Here is an 18,353-nt window from a genome sequence, read left to right on the forward strand (position 1 = left end):
TCCCCTTTAAATCAGTCCACAACTCAAGTGGATCTTTTACCGTCAGATATTCAATCTTCAGGCCCTCATCAAGATGATGACGAAGGAAAATCATAGCCTTCGCCTTATCTTGACTCGATGCTTCATTTCCCTGAGTAATAGTGGCATCAAGACCTTTAGCAGCCAAGTGAATCTCAGCATCGAGTACCCATGAAAGATAATTCTTTCCAGAAATATCTAATGCCACAAACTCAAGTTTGGATAAATTCGACATAATGAAATTATGAGAGAATATGTGAATCAAATAAAAATATTTATATAATACCTTTGCAAGTAGCAACTTCGTGCTGATAACGTGTTGTAAAGAAGCTCAGAATATAAGAAGAAAAAAGACAAGAAGTATAAGATAGAGGAGATAATTTTCTTATTCAAGTATATATCAAATGGTGAGTGATATCTCTATTTATAGTGTTGAGATATCACTCCCAAAAGTCATTTAACTAGTAGATACATAGTTATCTACATTGTTATCCAAAAAGGGGGGTTCATATCATCTAGGGAATACACATACATGAATTTAGTAGTTCATGAATAAACCAAATAGTCATCCACTATTCAATGGATTTATAACATCAATAAATTTTTTTCTATTTTATCGATTTTGATTCGATTTTGAAGGAGTTACTTCCAATAACAATATCTCCCTTTTATCACTTACTATCTTGATTTCACCTTGAAATTCTATTAAACAGCAGAACCCTAAAGACCCTTTTCTGCCACCATTACCGCCGCATCGCCGCCACCATGAACGACGACGGATTTTCAGCAGAGAAGTTGTTCAATCAAGGCTACTCCTACACCTACGACGATGTCATCTTCCTCCCTGGTTTCATCGACTTCCCTACCGATGCCGTCAACCTCTCTACTAAGCTCAGCCGCAACATTTCCCTTTCCATTCCATGCGTAGCTTCTCCGATGGACACCGTCACTGAGACCTCCATGGCCGTAGGAATGGCGGCGCTAGGTGGTATAGGTATCGTTCACTACAACAACACCATTTCGCAACAAGCTTCTATTATCCGCGCTGCTAAGTCTCATCAAATCCCTTTCTCATCGGATTTGATATTTGCTTCCCCTTCCGATTCCATCCATTCTGCTGATGAATTCGGTAACTCTCCTTGTATTTTCGTCACTGAGTCAGGAACTAAGGAATCCAAATTTTTAGGAGTTGTGTGTAAGTCTACTTGGAACGGTTTGAGTGACAAGCAAGCTAGAATTTCTGATTATATGAACGTTTCTCCGGTTACTCTGCCTTCAAGCTATAATTTTGAGGATGTAGCAGGCTACATAGCATCTAAAAAGCTGGACTTTGTACCATTGGTGAATGAAAAGGATAGGGAAGTGGTCAATTTGGTGAAAGCTACTGACTTGGAGAGAATGAATTCGCTTCCCAAATTGGGTTTGCCGTCTTTAGGGACAGACGGGAAGTTCTTGGTGGGGGCAGCAATAGGGACGAGGGATTCAGATAAAGAGAGGCTGGAGCATTTGGTGAAAGCTGGGATTAACGCTCTCGTGATTGATAGCTCGCAAGGGAACTCAGAGTATCAGATTAATATGATCAAGTATGTGAAACATACTTATCCTCACTTAGATGTGATTGGTGGAAATATAGTCACTAAGTACCAAGCGGAGAACTTGATTAAGCATAATGTAGATGGACTGAGAGTCGGGATGGGATCCGGGTCCATCTGTACCACTCAAGAAGTTTGTGCTGTGGGTCGTGGACAGGTGAGTTATTGGATTGGAGCTGGTTTTTGTTTTATTCATTGTAGTTGATTTATTTTGTTAAATTTCCCTCTGTTAACTGAATACAATGATGGTCACTATCAATATAGACATGAGCATAAGTAAAAAGATTGGGAAGGAACGAAGTATGAAAGCATCCAGGGAACTCGCTGGCTGTACAACTGAATTTAAACTTGCATTCTCTCTTCCCGAGGAACTTATATCTCTGTCAATTTCCGTAGGCGACTGCTGTTTACAAGGTGTCATCAATTGCTGAGCAGCATGGTGTTCCTGTTATCGCTGATGGTGGGATTTCTAATTCTGGCCATATCGTGAAGGCATTGTCGCTTGGAGCATCAACTGTCATGATGGGGAGCTTCTTGGCTGGAAGCAATGAAGCTCCTGGCACTTATGAAAATAAGGTACTACAGGATTCTCAATCCTTTTATACTCTTGTCTGCAAAAGTTCCTTCCAGGATACATCTAAAGAGTGCTTTATCCGTATCTGGAGAACCTGCAGGCTTAGTATATTGTTGCCTATCCAGCTTCCCTTGATTTAAAATTCTCCGTTGGAGGTATGAGAACTCGGTTCATTATCATTTAAATTGTCTATTGATAAGTTAAATCAAGAATGCATAGCAAGACTGAAAAACAAAAAACTAAAAGACTAAGAATTGTTCTTTGTTGTTTCCTGTCACATTTCTCCAAAAGAGAAACCATTGTTTGTACTCAAAATGAAACCAGTCTTCGGGAACCTGTTAGATGTTGAAGATAGAATGAGAAGCTAAGAAATGGTTTCTGATGGTTCTTGAGATCGCCCTTTCTCCATCTTAAGAAATCATTGTTTGTATTCATTCCTTTCTTCTCTTCCCAAACTATGGATGTAAGATGATGTGTGGTGTTTCACTTGATTGTGTTTAAGGCCAAATACATAGCCCCTCAAATTTGGCACGAAATGTCAATTGGTCAGAAGCAAAAATTTAGTGCTGACTTGAGGGGCTATTGTTGTATATCTGGCTTCTGTGACTAAGAGTTTTGATTATTCATCAACAAAGCAGTTTGATTGTAAGTTTTGTATTGCGACCTTGGTCATTCTGTGTTCATATTTGCAAGTGTATTCTACTCAAATGTTCCCTTAGTGCTATTGTTAACTTTGGTCAACTTTTTGGCGAGGATAGAATGGTCTCCGTGTGAAGAAGTATCGAGGTATGGGATCTTTGGAAGCAATGACAAAAGGGAGCGATGCAAGATACTTGGGTGATACTGCTAAACTAAAGATTGCTCAGGGTGTCGTTGGTTCGGTTGCTGATAAGGGTACTGTTCTGAAGTTTGTTCCTTATACAATGCAAGCTGTAAAACAAGGATTCCAGGATCTAGGTGCTTCTTCGCTGCAGTCTGCTCATCATCTCTTAAGATCAGGCACATTGAGGCTAGAGGTTTGTATCTTCATCCTCGATCATTGTTATATTTTAACGAATTGAAAGAGCATAATCATCTTAGCTCTCATAGTTCATTGGGATCCAACTTTTAACTCTCTGTCTGGTTCTTCAGGTCCGAACAGGAGCAGCACAAGTTGAAGGAGGGGTTCATGGTCTTGTCGGTTATGAGAAAAAATACTTCTGATTTAGCTGTTGTTGCAGAATAATGAGAACGGTTATTAAACCATAAATTTCAGCAATGGCTGGCTCAACTCATAAGATGAATTTTGAACGATAAATTTCAGCAATGGAAGACCTGACTCATAAGATGAGTTTGAAAAAGCTTCTTCCTATTGATTGTTCTAATATTTAAATCACAAGGTCAAATAATCTCTAATGTTAATCAATATATCTTTTATAATGTGTTTTTTTACGTGGTCAACTTTACATTACATTTTCAAGTGGGATCAATAGTGATACAAGAGCCAAGGTTTTGACAAACCAATTGAAAAGAATGAAAGGAACATATACAAGGAATATCATCTATTACAAAATCCAATCATCTTTACTTCAACGAACAAGTCTCACAACTTGAATAAATTATATAGGACACAATTTTCTGTATCTGGTCAATATGTACAATCTATTTCATGTCAATGTAAATGGAAAAAAAAAACTGGAATATAATTATTTGCCCAACACAAAGGTGATCACTAACTGTTAATATCTTGAATCTAACTCTTCATAAACAGTTCATATTGTAGACAACTTGTGATCTGTACTAGAAATTGTTAGTCTTTATAATGTGGTAGCATTTTCAGAAAGTACCATCACCAAAAATTGTTCTGCATCACCTCTGTGCACTAGATGAGATGCTCCTTTTTGGTAATCGCATCTGCATGATAAGTTTATTTAATGAATATAAGATATTAGGTTAACAATAACATATTCGATGTAGTCTTACAAAATGGGGTCTGTATGTAAACCTTACCCCTACCTCAAAGGTAGAGAGGTTGTTTCCGATAGATCATCAGGTTAACAATGTTAAACTATATCCAAATTATGTCCTAACCTTGGATTTTGTAGTTCTCCATCCTCCAAGGTTCTGCTGCTCAGGAGTAAATGTGAAACTCTCAATGGAAGAGAGACCTCTATCAGAGCTTAAATTGTTGGATGGAGATAATTCCTAAATTGAGCTCATACAGGCAACATCAGTAAGAGAGAAGGAAAAAAGGCACAAATTTGACAGGATAAATAATCTACTGACCCACTGGAACTTTTGGTGTTTGTTTCATTTGTCAGAAAGCACCAAAAAGTACCATATCAACACATTAAATTAGTCGGTAGGCTAGTACCAAAGTAACTAGGTGGAGATTAGTATCTCTAGTGATGGATTTTAAGTGGCAAATAATCAAGTATTCTTCTATCTAGAGTTAATATCCAGCCTCAAACAGTAGGTTTACTGGCAGTAGAGGAATTAAGTTTCATGCGCATGCACAAACAGGATGAATCCGGTAAAGACTGAATCTAATAATGTATATCCTACGCAATATCTTCATGGATGTCAAAGAAATAGATCCGAAACAGAATTGAGATAAACGGAAACTTGGACGGTCTATTACAGGTTTAGAGGTGAATGATTCAGAAAGAATCACTACATTAGTTCACAGGCAACATCATGTATTAGCTCTTGATCTGCATGATCACTATCTAAGTCATGATGCATTGACCTATCAATAGACAGATTATATGATACTCAACTCTGCTTAAATATTTCCCATACACATTCTAGGTCACTTGCCAAGGAATGAGCAAAGGACTCACTGACCTTTCTTGACGCGTCAGGCTCCTTTATCATCAAGCAATCACAATAAAGCAGCACCTTTACAGAAAACAAATGGTGAAAATGGAAAATATCTTAAGAAAATGTTCAAGTTTTAGTTTAGAAACTGAACCAGTTAGAACCCTGCAACCAGTACTGTAGTGGTGGAAAGATAAATACCTTATTTAGTAACTGGACATTAGACGCATCTGAAGCCATGACCTGTACACCAAGACAATGTCTGGAATTTACACAGAAGGGACAGAAAATAGTTTTGAAAACACAGCCATCTTCTTTGCACCAAATCCCCTGAACAGATAAATTGTCACTGGTTCTTTCATAGATGCGTTGATCAACAGACGAAAAGTTAGCTATGAGAATAGGTATACTGTGTCTGCTCGGACCAGGGGTCTCTGGTTGACCCTTCCAAAGAGACTTTAAGTGAGTTTTTGTTGACAAAGTTCGTGAGCACACAACAAATAAATTATTCTCAGGAAGCCCTAGAGGATTGTTGCAAAGTGAGCAAAATATCTGTAGTCTTTCGTACATAGCAAGATTAGACTGCACGACTGATGTCTCATAGTTATTCAGGACTGAAGACCAAGGAGATTTGGACTTCTCCAGTTCCTTATCTAATTGACTAATTCTGGAACAAGAATCAATCATCTGGTTTGCATCTTTAATCTTCCTTGATTTACATGTAGAACTATCATGCATGGGAATCTTGGTCATCTGAGTATCAAATTCTTCTGCATCAAGATGAACTATGGATGACAAATCCAGACGTTTTATCCTTTTCCCAACATGAGAATTGACGCTCGAGTTAATTGGCGATTCAACATCAAATGATATCATGTTTGCTTTTGTATAGACATCTTTTTGAGGAGTAATCGTCAAACAGGGAGATTTACAACCCAACTCAGTTTTTTGGTGAGTTGTAGAATGATTTGCCAAGTGGTCTGAAAGATCACTAGATGCTTGAATGATGGTTGAGGAAGAATATTCATCCTTGGAGAAGGATTGAGGACTAGAAATGTGAATAATGTCATCAGTAGCAGGAGTTTCTTTTACAATAGTTAATTGAGGGTCAGCAGCGTGTGAAACTATCAATGGATCTCCAGAGAACCTGCAAATAGAAATTCAGAAGTGAGCTCGCAGAATTTTTTGAACTGAATGAAAGGAATGAAAGTAGCAGACACAACGCATTAAAAATTCATGTTTCACCTAGACGAAAATGCTGAATCACATTCCGAATCAATGTAAGCTCTGCGACCATCAGAATCCTCATCATCATTTAACATCAAATGAGGGGCATCAATTCTCATTTTAGTGGAGGATGTATTATACATGGTATCAATACATGAAGATTGACATAGGAGCGGAGCTTTTTGACAAATCAATGCACAATTTTCTTCCTCCTTAAGCCCTTTCACATCAGAAGTGCCGAACTTCTGGTTTTTCTGCCTGGTTATTATACTATTGGTAACAAAAGCATTTTCTTCAATATCAACAACAGAACTTTGTATGGAACTGGCTGCCTTGCCAACACGCTCCTGTTTAAAGTTTTTAGAAAAGGTTTCTGAGTTAATAACTAAAAAGAATCAAAAAGAGAAAAATATTGGAAACTTCAAAAGAGACAGTGCACTGATGCAGAGAACAATAGCTGTCATGATTTTTAAAGGTTGTCAATGAGTACTTTGACATCTCTGAAAAAGGATTTCAGTTCTTCCATTGACTTGTCAAAGCTGCTGTGATGTCTTATTGAATTCCGCAACCACTTTGAAATATAAGCTCTATTCCTTGCCTCACAGAAACGTTCATCTACATGAAAGAAGAAGAAATATATTGTATATAGAGATAACACAACTAATCTACGCAAGGATAGAGAAAATCAGCAAATTATTCAAAACTATCAAAAGACATTGATGTATTCTTTTTCAAAACAATGCAACAAATTGTAATCACTTAGAAGTACTCAAAAAGGTGGAAAAGGAGGGTGGAGAGAGAGAGAGAGAGAGTTCTAACCGAGATTACTGAAAAAAGATCATATGAAGAATGATTGAAATGGTCAGTCTGAGGAAAAAACAAGCCATAAAATAGTCTATCTCAAAAAGAGGTAATATTCCTCGTGACATGAAAACTTTGTTGAGTCATTCAGATATACTTGAAGAGTTGAAGTTTGGAAAAGTCATATAATGGATTTGCAATAGTCAAAATTGTGACACACATCACTTCTAACTCAATGTTCTATATGAAGGTCAAGAATATCAAAATTATCGTCACTAGGTTAGAAAGTAGACTGCTAATTATTCTCCACTAAATCTTGTTACTTCAAAAGGTTAGTTGGTGAATATGTGCACTACAGCACTCAAGGACCTAATATTCCAATTATTATTTTTTTTGACAAATTTGGGTCACATGATCTATATGCTCCAAGAAGAGACTTGTAATTTGGTGCTTAGAGACGTAGAGATTTTGGGTATAGTAGATGCATAAAGGTTGCAAAGGTTAAGGGAGTTATTTGTAAGATAAGAAGTTGAAGAGAGATTCGGCCAGAGGAGAACCCCCTGGGTTGTTGAAATAAAGCAGGAGAGGCAGTGGAGTGGCTGACTGGGTTGTTCAATGTCATATTTAGGACAGATAAAATGCCAGAGGGAAGGAGGTGGAGCAGAATGGTTATATTGTACAAGAACAATGGTGAGATCCAAAACTAGGATAACGATAGCAGTATCAAGGTACTATAGCACACTATGAAAGTCTGAAGGGGGTGGTAGAGATGAAGAATAGGAAGAGTATGTCCATCTCTGCGAACCAATTTGGATTCATACTGCAGTGATCAACTACATAAACAATCCATTTTGTAATGAGATTGTTGGAGTAGTATACGGACAAGAAGAGAGAATTGAGCCCGGTTAGACCAATATTGTCGTACAGGGTAGAGTGTTGGTCAATCAAGATAACTCACGCTAAGATAAATAAAGGTAGCGGAGATGAGGATGTTCAGATGAATGTGCATACTCAGAGAGATATGATAAGGAACGAAGTTATACGGGGTAAAGTGGAAGTGGCATCAGTGACAAACAAGATGAGGGAAGGGAGATTGAGATGGTTCATGCATGTGAAAAGGAGGTGCGAAGCGTTGGTAAAGATAGGTTGGTTGCAGCAAGAAATTAGAGAGGTCAATATAGGCCGAAGAAGAATTAAAGCATGGTGATTAAATAGGACTAGTCGCAGCTTCAGTTAATTGAGGACATGACCTGAGGTAGGAAGTTATTGAGGTTGAGGATTAGGATAGAAAGTTAGCAGGTAACCGAATGTTGCATAGTTTTTTTAATAAACCAATGTTGCATAGTTATCGTATAGTTTCTTCTGGATCATATGTGTATTATTATTTCGTTGCTGCATTTGTTTGGTGTCTTGCTACTTTGTTGTCTCCTTTCTTACAAGCATGTGTAGGATACTTCCCTTTTGAGCCAAAAAACCATCTGGAACAACCTCTCTACCTTTGAGAGGTAAGATAAGGCCTACATTGTACCCTCCCCAAATCCCACATGTGGGATTTCAGCGGTATGTTGTTGATCTATATGCTCCAACTTGAATATGAGTGTTAACATGTGTCCTTTAAGTACTAAATATGAGCAATTAGAAGTTTTTATACGGCAATAAGGAACGCACTTCGTACTCACCAACTTGGCAAAGAAAAAATCTTTCTCCTTTTTCTTTTACGCAATCAAAGAAGGAATAATGTAGTACCTAAAAGGATCACAGCTCCATAGTCAAATCTATGGCGAATGCAACGACCTGCAAAGCAAAAAAACAATTATATCATAACCAATATGTGAACATCATTAAGAGAATTTGGTGGATTACAAACTAATCATACAACAAAGATAAACTTTATTCGGAAGTCTTTGATAACTAAGACACATATGGCTATTGGGGGCTTGGAAATGGATGGAAGGAGAACAGGAATGATTGAACACAATTTCTCTCAATTTCAGTTAGTGATTACTAAGTGAAATCTCTTTGTAAAAACATTGAAATGTGATCAAACTTTTTAATGTCCCTTCATTTTATTTTGACCCATACTTACATATTCCATATGTAGTGTTATAACATTTTTGAAATAAATTGCACACATTAGTTACCTCTTGAAGTTATATGCATGATCTTATATGACATCACTCTTCACTTGAACTACTATTTCAAGTTATCTGTTTGTTACAAAAATATATCATTAAAGAAACTTTTGTAGCTTTTCATTGTACTTGAATCCAAAGAAGCTAGGCAGGCATCCCTATATGAACCAATTCATTGCAAAATATTTTACTTGTATAGATAGCATCCTAAACATATAACATTCAATGAGGAAATAAAAACATGTAGATAGACACGTGCCCAGCCACAAGAGCACATGTACAGAAAGGGCAAACTCTCACACAAAGAAATAAGTCCCGGATCAAGAGGACTTTTCAGGGAAAATGAGTGCAGAACAAGGAATGATCAAACTGAGTTTGTGTAAAAGTCCACAATCAGATTATGGTAACTTTTTTCCTTTTAAAAAACTATGTGAATCTGAGTTGTTTTGCGATAGCAAAAATGACTCAAATTAGCCTAGAAGATACTCGGGGGTCTGGATTTTGCTGAACCTGATTAGAGGCATTATATTCACCCAGCCGTATGATGATGGAAATGAAATAAAAAAGAAACAGATTGAATGAGTATCCATGATATGATGGTCTATGACAAACACCAAGTTGATGAATCTGTGATATATGTGATAACAATGATGTTTAAGTCGAAGAATATTCTCTTGCTAATTGCAATATATGTGATTAAAAAAAGAACTTTCAACACGGAGATGCTTAGAAAGTTAACAGAGGTATTGCCTACCTGTAGCCTGGTTAAGAGCTCTGAAGGCTTGATTACAATACCACTCACTACCACTCAGAAGATTTTTGGATGACTTATAAGTATTGTTGAACTTCTTCTTAAGATCGACTTTAATATCATTTCTGATGGACAGTGAGCTCCATATTAGTCACTGAAACATAAATGAATCAATAGAATTCATATGAAGAGAGATTCCTTACATGTTTGGAAAGGGAATCCCAACAATTATCTAATTTAGTTAAGAAAATAATGACACCCGAAAACTATGGAGCTAAAAGCCCATGCAAATATACTTGCAATATAAAAAAGGAATTGCCACCAATAAGATTTCACATAGAAATATAAGGAGTTGCTTCCAGAATTTCAGCCATCCTCTATCAGATTCCAGGAGTGAGGAGACAAATAGTAACATAATTCAAAGACAGAAAAAAGGATACAACTACACGAGCCTTCTCGTCAGAAAAGTCTATGCCTTCAGAAACCTGCAGAACACACTTGCATATTCAGATATGCTATCTTTTCAAGCTTCAATAGTCATACAGAAAAAAGTGAGTGGCCAAAGTTTTATTTTTCTTTGCTTCCAACGTGGAGAAAGAGATACAAAAAGTGCCTAAAAGCTTTTTCATAAATAAAAATCCATTCTTGTTAGTCCTAACTCTTTTCTTAGTCTCTTAGTGTTATTTAACTTTTTGAAACAGTTGTATTCAAGTCATACTGGAATAGTGCAAGTCATGTCAAATGCAAGAGACTAATTTCCCTTGATAATATTGTAAGTTGATCATTGTAAATAAGGCGATTACAGATGCAACTACTTGGAGCATAGAAGAGCAGGATGGGTTGTGATCAGATCAATGTTGCCAACTGGCATGTGGGCAGTTGGACCAGACAGTGTAGTGAGACTGAACTTCCACAAGGTAGCCATTTTTTATGATTTAAATGCTAGAAAAATCTTACAACTTGACAAGGAATTGACCCTGATGTACCTTTCCTCGACAAACAGCAAGAAAAGCAGCTCCCTCTTTCTTGTTTTCATTTGAAACTTCAAGTGGAGTACCGTCACTAAGAGCTGACCCTTTTGCCTTTTTCTTTCTTCCCATCACTAGTTTCTCCCTTTGGTTAATAGAACTGTAGTAACCATTCAAAACTGATTCAAATTCTTCTTGACCCCCTCTCGGCTCTAAAGAAAAACAAAGCCATTAAAAAAAATTAATTGCACCAGCAAAGATTAACAATTGACAAGCATGATCAATTTCTAATGCATCAATGAAAAAGCATGCAATGAATAGTCTGGATAATCTTTACACTTTTGCTGCCTGTTTATAGGCAAATATCCTACTGATGTTCAAAGAATGGACTTAATGTTTCTTACCAGTGAAAATTGGCTTTCGAGCATTAAGTCGGGCCCATTGACCTGTTTCTTTCCAGCGACTGCTTAGTTTCTCCATCAGCTTATAGCTAGGAAAAAATACTAGACAACCACCTGGAACAATCTTGCATATTTCCTCCAAAGATGTGCCAAGTGCATCCTTCACGGTGAATGCTGCAGTGTCAGACAAGGAGGGAAGTACATATTGACAAACAAAAACCTAGCATGAATATCACATAATACCTGAAAAGCATATGAATCAGCTGTTTTGAAACTTGCATTCAACGGATAATTTCTTGGTCCTCTCGAGATTACAGCAGCACATAACTGTAATTCATAGACTGATATTGAGTTTATCTTTAAACTAAAATCCGAACTCCAGCAGATCCCAAAACAATGTCAAATGTTAAAATACCTGTGATTCAACGTCTATAACATGTGGAGCTTCCAGAGAAGTACCAAAAGTAACACCAAGTTCAGAGGAAAATGAATCCATTGGTGATAGAGTCCTGTAATAAAAGAAGTAATGATGCACAACAGAGACGAAAATACTTAAACTTCAACAGCAGCAGTTTTTCGAAATTGTCATTCAGAGGTACCACAAGTACAAGGGCAGGAGAAGGCAAAAATAAGGATGTGCAAGGATAGATTATAAACAAGCAAAATAAACAGAGACAAGAAACATTTGGCATATGTTAAATATTCATGAAACTAAACCATGCACCACTGACTTTAAAGTTTTGGTTGACAGGTTATTAAGTTTGCTGCAAATCGGAGGAATAGTCTAAATCATCCAAAACACCACCAATAATTAGTGCTTGAATGAAGTTGCCAAAAGCTGTATGATATTGAACATACCCTGATGTTAGGATCACTGATAGACAAGAATCAGCAATTTCTCTGAATACAACTGCTGGATTTAGGCACCACAAACTAAAAGTTTGTGTCCAGCTACCAACAGCACTTCCTGCACATTCATAGAGTTATGGTAGCATAAGCAAATCAAATATCAAGAAATAAATTAGATTCTCTAGCCTAACAAATCAAATATCACGAAAATGAATTAGATTCTCTAGCCTAAGGATGAGAGCATTATGACTATATTCTTAGAATTTCCATCAGTGTTGGTCATCATGTCACAACCAAACAAAAACATCTGTTTCTCTTCCTATTGTTTTTGCATGGTGGGTGAAGCTTGAGGCGCTTCACATAATAGAGGCATGTCTGAGACATAGAGATTTCCTTCTCGTCTGTTCCCATGATGGAGTTAAAGGGCTTTCACCTCCTTTAACAGAACAGAACGAATCACCAAGTATATCTACTTGTTTTAGTGATCAGGAAAATTTTCAATAAACCCTCAGATCCTTTATGCCCTGCAAAAGCATTTAGAAGACCAAGTTCTTTTGAAGAAAGAACACTTCAAAAACATGCTTATTACAAAAACTTATCATTGCAGGCAAAGCATTTCTTGTTAAAGCATTTCTTGTTACAATTCATTACAAATATCTGTATTCGAAGTTGAGTAAATTTATCACAATATAGGTTAAATGATCTATGCAATTTAGTCTAAGAAGATCAACTGGAGACCTTGTGTACCTGAAGACAGGAACAATAACCAGCATGTTCCTCACAGATATCCGTACTTACCAGGACTTTTCTTGACATAGTGTTGTAAAGCTAGCTGATAATCACACACATGAAGCCCATCTCCCGAGAAGAAGTAACTAAGTGAGGAGACTAGTCCTGAATGATTCTCATAGTCAATATATATATATATATATATATATATATAAAGAACATTCCTTTAAAAGATAAGCAATTTGAAATTTAAAATAAGGTGCAGTACCTTCTAATACAGATGCTGCCATGCCACTCAAATGATCTGTCCCTGGCTCTGCTTCAGAGGCAGCTTTGATGGCCTTCAGGGAAAGAAAGAAAAATTGATAAGAGATTAGGGTGAGAGCAAGAGCAATGATTAGGATAATTATGCATGTCCTCATATACCACTCCAATGTGAAGAAATGGACTTTGGGCCTAACTCAAGCTTAAGTAAAAGTCGTGGAATGATGATGATTACTCAACCTCAAAAGCTAGCTCATGGGGAAGGGTTGCTCAAGACCAAATAAGGTCACAACCCATTTCCTCAACAAAAATGGGACTTTTAAAACCAGCCATCCAAATTCAATATTTTAAATCTAAAGAGACCAGCATCAGCAAGAATGTACCTTTGAGGCACATTCCTGTAAAATTGGAAAGCACTGCTTCGTCACATTGGCTTCTTGTAGCTCTTTCAAGGCCTTGTCACCAGTCCAACTGCAAATTAAGTTGGAGCAGATGAGATACATAAATGTATATATGCTGCTCAAAGAACTATACGCACAACATGCACAGGTAGATTGGGAGAACAGAGCTACAACCAGAAGCATAGTTGTCCGGACAAATGTTTGATCATGAAACACCTTGAGTCAGAAACTTCAAGTTAAAGAAGTATCTGCAATAGCTTTCATCTTGTTTGAAAATATGATTAGATCTACTTTGTAATCGAACCGTAGAATTTTGAGTACTTCTCTTTCGCATATATAATTATGGTTAAAGGTCAATTTTGAAGGCTTTACACCATATACAATTGTGATTTATGATTCAGCTTCAGCAGCTATAAATGTTTAAGTAAGCCAAAACCTAAGATCTTTTGTAGTCACTGAACAATTAGAATCAATGTCCTGTAACATGACATAACCAAAGTCAGGCAAGAAATGAAAACCTAAACACTGATAAAGTCATGCTTTCAAAATTAAAGGGAGTAACTGACTCCAATTCCCCTTTTTTTAATATCCTAAGATGTAGACTAAAGAAAGTCGTGCAAAATTTAGTTTCTACAAATCAAGGCAAAGTATCACTTCAAATGAAATAATATATTTCCCTATCTAAGATGATAAATGGAGTTATTGATAAAGTCCTTCCACATCCTAAAGCATTGCATACCATTGTATGCATCAAGTTTACATCAAAAATTTACCATCCAAATACAAGGGAAATGCAAGAAATTAATTCTTGTATACTAACTTTACCTCTTGCAATTATCCAAAAGAGCCTAACTAAAAGAAGTAATGGAATACATTTTTGCTATCTAATGCTCCAACATATTATAATGATGATAACAAACTTGATCTGTTCACATTACATGTTTATTTTCGCCTGTCTGCTTAACGTCTGAAGCAGGATCAGTAAGCAAATGATAACTCACCATGAGGCATAGTGTTGGAAACCGTGCTTTTCTAAAGTATTTTTCTTCCTAGCAATCCAACTCCTTATGTCCTGCAAAAATCACGAATACACAAACTGATGAAAAAGCTCTATAAGCTGTCAACAGAGCTCCAAATTTGCAGTAATCACCTGCGTCATTTCTACCAAAGGTTGGTAAATCATTGTATCAGATTGTATGAGTTGCTCCAGTTCCATCTGCAACTCTTCCAGAAAACAAGAACTGATAAGAGATGAACTAAAATGGATGATGTATAGTGTTCTTTTAATGAAGCCCAAAGAAAAGATTAATAAAGGGCATGAAGAAAAGCTAGTCCGTGCTTACGAAGCAAAATATCCTCCTCAACATCAACACTACCAGCATCACGACAAATGTCTTCAATATTGCTGCAGATATCACACCAAACAAAACAATATACAAAGAATTAGTCAAAATAATGATATGTATAGACTTCATTTCAATTTACGATACATCATTTTTTTCAATACTTCTCATGAAGCATTATCACTTTTATCTGATACTTTTAGTGCTTTAGGCATCCTGTCTTGAAATAATTCTTCTGTTTCACTTCTGGTTGATAAAAATGCCCCATTTAATTCAATTCATGAATTAGCCCACTTTGAGTCTACTACAAAATGATCAGTAAGTAAGTTTTTACAGGTGTCTTCACATGTTGAACTGGAACGAATTATAACTTGAAGCAATTCTTCTAGTGTTCTCTATATCTGAAGTTTATTTTTCAAAAGATGAAACAGTGTATGAAACTCTGAAAATGATTGATAGCAAAGTAGATCTATCAACTTGGATCAGAAAGAGTATTTTATTGTAGGATATACAAAATGACCATTCACAAGACCTAAAGATGAATTAATATAGTTTTCCATTTCATAGCAGGCAAAATTCAATGACCATTCCTGAGGTTTATATCTATACATACTGGGCTTCATCGATAATAATGATGGCTCCTTTTATATTTACTTCCATTGCTCTTCTAACAACTGGATTGATGATATAGTTGTATGGACAGAACACTAACTCCGCATCATCAGCCAGGGAACGTGCTCCAAAATAAGAACAGCCTGAAAATTGAATAATAATTTGCTGATAAGTTCACTCTCACATGGAAAATAATGGGAAAACTTTACACAGAGGCTGTCACCTTTGACAATTTGTCCAACTTTAACAAGATCTTCAATATCATGAGCCTCGTGGCACCCTCCTTTCTGAATGGATGGATGACCTTTTACTTTGTGAGCATTTCTGTTCAGAAATTAGATGATTAACACCTCAATTTTTAATCTAGAGAAGAATAGATGATATAAACAGTTGAAAGTCAAACTAACTTGAATTCTGAGCATCCAGCCTCCTGATCCTTTAATAACAACTTGCTGCAATTTCAGCCATAACATTACAACATTGGACAAAAGAGATAAAGCACATTTTGTATGAATATATGAAAAATCACCATTGTTCATCAATGTTGTCTTGACCTCGTACATTCACATTTGTACAGTAGTGTTTTCGTGAAGCCTGAAAGGTGATGAACAGAAAGCCAACAAGTGAAATTTCAAGCTGAAAGAAACATACAACAACAACTACGGGTGGCACTTGAGCAGATTGGATAAGATTTTTGAAAATGGATTGAGCTAAAATGGATTGAATCGCAACCAACCTATATCAATATGGGTAAAAAATGGATTGGATAAAATGGTCCTAACCCACTTAATCTCCTAAAGACCAAAAACTTAATTTTCACAAGTAAGTTTCATTTTTTTCTTTCTTCTCTGTTTCACAGGTAAGTTTCATTCTTTATTTCTTTCATTTCCTTTTCATGTTTCATACTAATGAATATTATGTTGTGATTCTGATAGACCAAAATCACTAATTACACACTAGACAGTTTGAATCATTTATTTATTTTTGCAGTTTTCACATTGTTGATTTTGAAGCTCTATTAGTTTCATTGCAAATCTGGGCTATTCTGCTGTATGAAAATTCTTTTCATAGTGGAAGGTTCTTCTATCATCTTATATAAGTAAACAACATAAGAACATTAGAGTGCAATTTTTTAGTTGACTTTCTAGTAAATTATGGATACCCATTTTTTACCCATACTTGTCAACAATTTTATGGGTTAAAAACAGACCGAAGCCCCTACTTACCCAACTGAAATACAAGTGATCCAAGGTTAAATGGAATGATTTTTCTAACTATGCACTGAAATTGCTAGATCTAACAACAACTACGCCTCATCCCAAGCAAATTGGGTCGGATATATGAATATCCACTAAGATACATGAAGACTAAGATTGGAAAAGAATATAATAACTTATTGTAAGAAAACAGGCAACCTACCAGTATAGCCATTGGCACCCGATAACTTGTCTTTCTGTATTCCCGAATCACTTGAGTAATTTGTGAATGTGTCCTCCTAAGAATATTTTTCAATTGCAGAAAGAGTCACAATGGTCCAAGTACACAAAATTATGATAGGCCACATGAATAAACATATGAAATTATAATGTGGATAATGCCAAGGACATCAAAAGATATAGCTAGTAGCATGGAGGGGATGCAGCGTGGAAAGAGTGAAGAAACATTGGAGAATTGTACCTATGTGCATAGCATGACCAGTGGAAGTCAAAGATACTTTATAGATAAATACATTGCAGTACACAAATTGAAGAATAGTTATTTATACCTAACCCTTTTTGGTGCAAGCTAAACATACGAGTAAATTGTTTGTGCGTTTTATCCTCGTTGGAGATGCAATTCTTTGTGAAGCTTTGTGACACACCTACTTTGTGCTAGTGTGTGTGTGTGTGTGTGTGTGATGGAGAATTTACATTTAAAAAAGAAGATGGCCTGATTCTCAGTACACAAATTCCATCAATTCGCTTGCCTAGAGTTTGCTGCTTCTTAAATAAAGTATAAATTCATACACTAATGTCTGGGTTCACATGTAAAGATCTCTTGAGCAATTCAATTTTATAAAGGGACCAGTAATATTGACACAAACTTTTTTAAAAATATGAAACTTACGAGGCATAAAAGATGGTAGGTGCCGGTTTTTTCTTTTTCGTCCCATTACTTGCAGCAGGTGGAGCTGTATCCGGGTTCCCTGAGAATACAGAAATGAAATGTTTAGTAATTGATAATCTGCAACAGCTTAAATTCAAAAGGGCTCATGGTCATCGAAGTATACACATTCACAGGGGCAGAGTCACAATAGCTTTAGCTCAAACTTTGTATTTTTTTTAACAAACATTTCATACATACAAATAATTTATTCAGAACATATAAACAAAAAAATTTGGCTCCGCCTCTGAGCCTTCAGTTCCTACATTTTCAATTGTTGATCATTATACAAATCAGTAACAGTGTAACAGAAATGACGTACCTGAAGGCTGCGTTTCAGGAATAAATCCACCACCGTGACCAATAGGATCAACTAGGGCTTGCGGATCGGGTTTAGAGTGAGTAAAATAAGAATAACGATTCTTCGACTTGCAGTTCTGCTGCCAAGCAAGAGTCGAGCAAAGAAGGGAAAGCGACTTTCCCGTACCTGTAGGAGACTCAAGCAGCGCATGAGAATGTCCATCCCTGTGTGCTCGATCGAGTGTCACAATAACTCGATTCATGTAAGCCAACTGTGTGCCGTAGGGTTGGTATGGGAACTCCACCGGAATACCACCTATATGCACCACATGCTTTGACGGTTTAGGACCTTGCGTCGCCGACGACGACGGCGGCGGCGGCGGCGGCGGTGCTCGTTTAAATTTCTTCATTACTGGTACTGATGGCTTCTGCGGTGGCGAAATAATTGTG

The 18,353-nt window shown here is 36.6% G+C and overlaps 2 protein-coding genes across 2 annotated transcripts; one reads left to right on the top strand and one right to left on the bottom strand.

The window, feature by feature from the left end:
- The first annotated feature begins 614 nt into the window (after nt 1-614).
- On the top strand, nt 615-3,589 carry LOC107002282 (inosine-5'-monophosphate dehydrogenase 2-like). The gene is made up of 4 exons (XM_015200239.2): nt 615-1,767; nt 2,007-2,186; nt 2,943-3,200; nt 3,316-3,589. The coding sequence occupies exons 1-4, from the start codon at nt 784-786 to the stop codon at nt 3,385-3,387; spliced, it is 1,494 nt and encodes a 497-aa protein (XP_015055725.1). The 5' UTR covers nt 615-783; the 3' UTR covers nt 3,388-3,589.
- Nucleotides 3,590-3,728: 139 nt separating this feature from the next.
- On the bottom strand, nt 3,729-18,353 carry LOC107002281 (Fanconi anemia group J protein homolog). Its single transcript, XM_015200238.2, has 28 exons — nt 17,926-18,353; nt 17,568-17,646; nt 16,881-16,956; nt 15,991-16,055; nt 15,869-15,913; nt 15,685-15,785; nt 15,463-15,604; nt 14,850-14,911; nt 14,657-14,730; nt 14,508-14,578; nt 13,489-13,576; nt 13,110-13,182; nt 12,911-13,006; nt 12,122-12,230; nt 11,679-11,772; nt 11,507-11,590; nt 11,267-11,423; nt 10,881-11,074; nt 10,335-10,379; nt 10,098-10,126; nt 9,898-10,019; nt 8,758-8,805; nt 6,701-6,825; nt 6,229-6,557; nt 5,185-6,130; nt 5,011-5,064; nt 4,255-4,368; nt 3,729-4,077 (listed from the first exon to the last, which is right to left on the bottom strand). The coding sequence occupies exons 1-28, from the start codon at nt 18,311-18,313 to the stop codon at nt 4,033-4,035; spliced, it is 3,855 nt and encodes a 1,284-aa protein (XP_015055724.1). The 5' UTR covers nt 18,314-18,353; the 3' UTR covers nt 3,729-4,032.

The sequence above is a fragment of the Solanum pennellii genome, chromosome 10, assembly GCF_001406875.1.
Source record: "Solanum pennellii chromosome 10, SPENNV200".
In the NCBI taxonomy this organism is placed as follows: Eukaryota; Viridiplantae; Streptophyta; class Magnoliopsida; order Solanales; family Solanaceae; genus Solanum; species Solanum pennellii.